Source organism: Lipotes vexillifer, unplaced genomic scaffold (assembly GCF_000442215.2).
Source record: "Lipotes vexillifer unplaced genomic scaffold, Lipotes_vexillifer_v1.1 scaffold916, whole genome shotgun sequence".
Lineage (NCBI taxonomy): Eukaryota > Metazoa > Chordata > Mammalia > Artiodactyla > Lipotidae > Lipotes > Lipotes vexillifer.
In genome coordinates this window covers 2722258-2728541 of record NW_006798383.1, presented here as the reverse complement: position 1 = coordinate 2728541, position 6284 = coordinate 2722258, and the positions used below count along the sequence as shown (strand labels likewise).

Below are 6284 nucleotides of genomic sequence, written 5' to 3'. Positions count from 1 at the left end.
GCTGAACTGCCTGGATTATTCTTGAAAGGGGAGCAAAAGTAGGAAAAAAAGATAGGGACGTGACAAAGCTTTGTGAGTGACAGAGAAAAATGCTCCAGAGGTGGCATGGTGTAAGCTAGGAGAAGCTCCTAGTTTTAAGTGTGGGAATTAGAAGAAATTCTTACCATTTTCTCTTTCTTGGTACCTGAAATTAATGGAGTTCCTGAGTTTGAAGCTCAGCAGATGGCTGAGAAACCGGAACATTTCTCTTGCCACAATGAGCCAGAAAACTTTCATCAATTGTGAGTAGTTTTCATTTGTTTTCTTTCTTCTCTTCCGTTCTGGTTAGTCTCTGACACCTAGTCAGACTCTCTTTGCCCTATTTACTGCATGCCACTACTCAGTATCATGAGCAGCTACTTTAGAGGTCATGCAGAATGAAGCCAATTTCATGATGATCTACAGTATAGGAGGTGACCCAGCTCCTTCTATCACACCAACTCTCCATGTTTCTCCCAATCAACACGGAAAATCCTATACTCTCAAGGCTGTTGCCTGAGTCCTCTCTCACAGCCCTGCTGGACAGGGTCCTTTATTCAGGCCTCCAGGGTCCACAGAAGGACCTTTCCTTGTTCGGGAAATCCAGGACCTTCTCAGTGCTGTGCAGTGTTTCAGAGTTCCTAGTGAATGGCAGCCTTGCTCCCAACTCCTGGGGGTCTATTTCTTCCCCTCTTTCAGTAGTCTCCCTAGATAAAGAGGTTTAAATTAAGCGCTACTGATCTTTTTGTAGCTCTTATCCTCTGAGCTTGAATGAAGTAGCAAAGTTAATTTTCTAAAAAGGTAGGTACAAGTGACAGGGCCTTAGAACCACAGGCAGGGCCTCATAAGCCAGGCAATCAGAGGCACAAATCCTGATCTGGCAGCTGTGTGGGGCCAAACAAAAGGCTGGTCTTTGGAGTAGGATCTAAAATAACCCTAGACGCCTTGGGTCACAGGGCTGATAGGTGGAGGGCAGTTCCTTTCAGAAGGGCAGCCTAAACAGAAGGTGGCTCACTTAACAGACCTTGTCTTCCCCAGGACCCCTTCTTTAGAATCTCCTCCTTTCCTGGCCACCCTGGAGAAGACTGCAGGGAAATCTGCCAATCTCATCTCCTTTGCCTTCTGGCTTTCATACACTCCTTCCCGTTCCTATTCTCATGCCCACTGCAATCACCACCTCCAGCACTCGCTTTTCCCACCACAGGAAACTCCAGTGACCAGCTGGCCTGAGGTCTCCAATGACCAGCTTGTCTGCCAACCCCAGAAGGGGGAGAGAGTAACAATGACGAAAGAGCAGAGGGAAATGGCACCGAGGGCAGCTGCTGGAGGCCGTGAAGAGAGATGACCTGCAGGTGGTGCTCAGGGCAAGGCTGTAAGTAGCTGGGCCTGATTTTTGCTTAGGAGAAGTATGAAGCTAGGACTAGGGTGCCTGGAGAAGCTCATGCACCTAGAGCACCTAGCTGGCACCCAGGATACCTGCTCCCAATCCTGAATGCTTCAACTAAGCAAATCCAACTTTCTATAAAAGATAAAGGGCTTTCTTGCCTTCAACTGAAGGTCATTTTCCTTTCTTACTAGCTACAGCCTGAGCTTCCTCTTTTCCTGTCTCCCTACTTAGAAACAAGGACAGCTGCCTGTGTTCTATGTTCCTCACCCTTGCACATGGGCAGACAATAGGGGAAAAAAAATCGGTATTCTAAGTGACAAAACCAACTATAGAAAGAATCCAAAAAAGACACCATAAACAAATTCAGAGATAAACAATAGACTGGATAAAATATCTGGACTAGATTGGGAGAAAATATTTGTAATACTGTGATAGACAATAGGTTAATAAACACGATACAAAGAACTCCTACAAATTGATAAGAAAAACAAAAACAACTCAATAAAATAATAGGCAAAGGAGAATAAATTCAAATGTTCAGCCTCAAGGAAATAAAAACAACAAAATACCAGTTTTCACCCATCAAATTAGCACAAATAAAGAATATCGATAATATTCAGTGCTGGTGACAGAGTGGGGAAATGGAAACTCTCAAACCTTACTGTTGGACGTGCAAATGATTTTAATCTTTTGGGAAAGCAAACTGGTAGTACATATAAAAATGTAATTTGCACATGGCCTTTAAACCAGAAATTTCAAGTTCAGGAATCTGTCATACAAAAGGAAAATTAATAATAAAGACATATGAACAAGGATGCTTATTTTAGCATTATTAATAATGGTTTGGGGCTTCCCTGGTGGCACAGTGGTTAAGAATCCTCCTGTCAATGCAAGAGACATGGGTTTGAGCCCTGGTCCGGGAAGATCCCACATACCACGGAGCAACTAAGCCCGTGCGCCACAACTACTGAGCCTGCGCTCTACAGCCTTCGAGCCACAGCTACTGAAGCCCGCGCACCTAGTACCTGTGCTCCGCAACAAGAGGAGCCACCGCAATGTGAAGCCCGCGCACTGCAATGAGGAACCCGCGCACCGAAAAGAAGAGTAGCCGCCGCTCACTGCAACTAGAGAAAGCCCACACACAGCAAAGAAGACCCAACGCAGCCAAAAATAAATAAATAAATTTATTTTAAAAATAATAATGGCTTAAAATAAGAAAAAACCTAAATATTAAATATTACTCAATAAGAGAATGATTGAGTGAACTGTATTATATCTATACTACGGAAATTATACAGCTACCAAAAAGAAAAGAAAAATCTTACCAGGGACTGAGGGGCAGGGGAAATGGTGTATTATTGCTTAATGATTAGAATTTCTTTTTTGGCGTGATGAAAAAGTTTGAGAAATAGATGGTGATAATAGTTGCACAACACTGTGAATGTAATTAATGTCACTGAATTATATACTTTAAAATTATTAAAATGGCAAATTTTATATTATGTATATTTTATCACAGTAAAAAAAGAACATACAAACTTCCAGTTATAAGATTAATAAGTTCTGGGGATGTAGTGTACAGCATAATGACTACAGTTAACAATACTGTACTGTATGTCTGAAAGTTGCTAAGAGAGATCTTAAAAGTTCTCATCACACACACAGAAAAGTTTGTTTCTATGTGAGGCAATGGATTTAACTAAACTTATTATGTTTATCATCTTGTGACCTATGCATCTATCAAATCTTTACACTGTAAACCTTAAACTGATATAATGTTATATACCTCAAAAAAACTGGAGGGAAAAGAATAAATCAGATGGATAATTATATCATGTACACCTAAGTTAATATTATTAAATGAGAAAATATGTAGCACATAATCCTATTTTTATTTCTTTTTTAAAAGAGGTGGAACTTTATATATATTTATACACATGTAGAAAAAGGTATAGGAAGATTCAAACCTGCCTGTTAATATTATTTACCTAAAGAAGGAGGAGAAACATTGAGAGAGACCATTAACTTTTCTTTTAGACACCTCTTTATTGTTTATCTTCTTAAAATAAGCATGCATTATATTTGAAAAATAACATAAAAAATAAACCAAAATAAATCAAACCTTCAAGGGCACTGTACCCTTAACTGCCTCCAGAGCACAAAGAAATCAGAGTCCCAAGGAAACCTCTCATTCCCCACTCTGCACAACCTGAGTCAATTAGTGTGATGAGTAACCAATAAACAATCCTATTTCTCTTCTACAAGGAAACGGATGGCTGGGAAAAACCTTCCAGTATCACCAGCTCATTGCCTAAAGCCTGACCACTCCAAGAGAGGTAAGAAATGAAGAGCTGTGGTCATCCAACAAAGTCTGAGCTCTTACCTATGAGCACATAGGACAGGAACTTGTTGACAGAGGTGAGTGCTAGTCCAGTGATAGGGCCAGTGGTATCTTCAGAGCGAATTACTTCCAGAAATGGACGAAGGAACACATTGGGCTCAATTTCTGAGAGTTCTGAAAGAAAAGAAATGAGAATAAAGAGCCATCTTACAAAAAGCTAAACCCTAGAAAAAGGCCCTTCTTAACTGTGCCATGAGGCTAGAGTTCTTAGATGCTGGGACAATCCTCCTCCCTCTGGATTATCTTGAATCAAACCCCAAACACGATGTCATTTTATCTGCAAAATTTTTAGCTTGTACCTCTAAAAGATGAAAAAGCTTCAAAACCCACAGTATCATTACTATGCTTAAAAATTAACAATAAAATGGTTAAGATGGTAAATTTTATGCTTTTAATATACTTATGTATGTATACATATTTTTAAACCACAATTTAAAAATTAACAGTAATTCTTTAATATTATCAAATATTGCTGGGTCAATTATCCATGTCCATTTCACCACCCTCCCTAGGGGTGCACAGGGAAACCTCATCTTGAGTACAGCCAACGTGGCCAAAGAGATCCCAGGATGAGCTGCTTGCTGTCTTAGGTCTTTTGTTGTTATAGTGAAGGTTACTTCTCTTAGAGATAAAGAATGCAGCACATTCCAGGAAGTTGAGGGGGAAACTTGAGGTTTATAGTCTCTTGCTGAAAAATAAGCTCAAAAAGAACAAAAGGCTGTGTTGGAGGCAGTTTATAATCTTGCAAAGCTCCTAACCACTCTTTAGCGTCCTTTCTGTCTACAGTAAGCAGAGGGCTAACTGCCTTGAGATGAAGAGGCAATTCATAATCTTTATTTTACAGATGAGAAAAGTAAGGCTCAGATAAGACACATGATTGGCCCCAAATCACACAGCTAATAAGAAGCAGAGCTGGGATTTGAACCCAGTCTATACATATGGTTCTAAAACTTGTAAAACCATTATATCTATTCTACTTAATTATCAGCACATACTCCTAAACTTAGAAGGTTTCATTCCAGGTCTAAGAAGCTACGTTATACTGGACTTGCTCTGTACCCTACTATGCCCAGGGTTTAAGTTTTGTTTTTCTGCTGTGCTTTCATATCTCAGACACTAGCTCCCTAAAAGGCTTCCTAAATAGGCCAGAAAGACTCAGGGACTGGATAAGGGCTCTCCCACCTTTAGAGACAAAAGGAAGCTGGGTTTCCTAAGCACCTTCATTTTCATGCAAATGTAGGGAGCTTCCCACTCAATTCTTACCACCCTCCTCTTTGGGTAAACATTCCCTGGCCCCGCTGTTCCTCAGATTAATGCTTTAATTAATTGGCAGATTGAGTAGCATTTTCCAAGCTTGTCTGTACAGTGATCACATCAGCTGTGTAAAACCTGCTTCTCATCTCCCACTACCCCCACCTAGAGATGTACAATCTGCAGGAAAAACCTTTGTGTGTGTTCAAGATGGTAAATGGTTGAGATGTAAGGAATAGATATATTTGGGAAAGCTGAAATAAAATACCTTTAAAAAGCACATTGAAAAAACTAAAGCCATCTAGTCTTGCTGCTTTAGGAATACAACTGTGTTACATACGATTTGGTCTGTCATTTAAAAAACAGTCATGTTTGGTATATTTGAGATATGAAAGTGTTAGATGGAAGACAAATCTTTGAGAGGTGGGATAGGGAACAGATTTTCTGAGCATTCACCCAGTTGCTTTACCTATACTTGCTTCATAGTCAAAGACTAGGTCAATTTTACACCCACCATTTGACACTTCCAGGGCCAAGTGCATTCTCCCTCTTTTTGTTTGTTTTTTAAATTTTTTAATTTGGTAAAACTGACTCTTTTTGAGTCCTATAAATTTTAACACACACATAGGGTGTGGGCTCTCAAAGCCAAATGACTTAATGTACCAAAGCAGTAGTTTCTCTGCTGTGTTCAGTGTGCTTGAAATTGATGGAAGTTTGATCTGTCTCTGCAGGGCTGCTTCAACTGAAGATTTCTTTTTCTTTTTCTTTTTTTTAATTAATTAATTTATTTATTTATTTTTGGCTGCATTGGGTCTTCGTTGTTGCATGTGGGTTTTCTCTAGTTGCGGTGAGCCGGGGATACTCTTCGTTGTGGTGCGTGGGCTTATTGCAGTGGCTTCTCTTGTTGCGGAGCACTGGCTCTAGGCACACAGGGTTCAGTAGTTGTGGCACGTGGGCTCAGTAGTTGTGGCTCGCAGGCTCTGGAGCGCAGGCTCAGTAGTTGTGGCACGTGGGCTTAGCTGCTCTGCGGCATGTGGGATCTTCCCGGACCAGGGCTCGAACCCGTGTCCCCTGCATTGGCAGGCGGATTCTTAACCACTGTGCCACCAGGGAAGCCCCTAACCTTCTGCTTCTTAAGAGGAAAGAGTTCAACTTGGCATTGAGAGACTTGGAGGGGGCAGGAGTGATACTATACAGAGGCTTGGACAAAGTCCCACAGAAAACTCT

At 40.8% G+C, this 6284-nt stretch overlaps 1 protein-coding gene across 3 annotated transcripts in view; it reads right to left on the bottom strand.

Annotated features, from left to right (window-relative positions):
• Positions 1-6284, bottom strand: part of GBF1 (golgi brefeldin A resistant guanine nucleotide exchange factor 1) — a 123297-nt gene that overhangs the window by 28014 nt on the left and 88999 nt on the right. For all 3 annotated transcript variants that reach the window (XM_007470398.1, XM_007470396.1, XM_007470397.1), the window contains one exon: positions 3789-3920. In XM_007470398.1, the coding sequence (XP_007470460.1) occupies positions 3789-3920 (132 nt within the window). The remainder of the gene's footprint in view (positions 1-3788; positions 3921-6284) is intronic.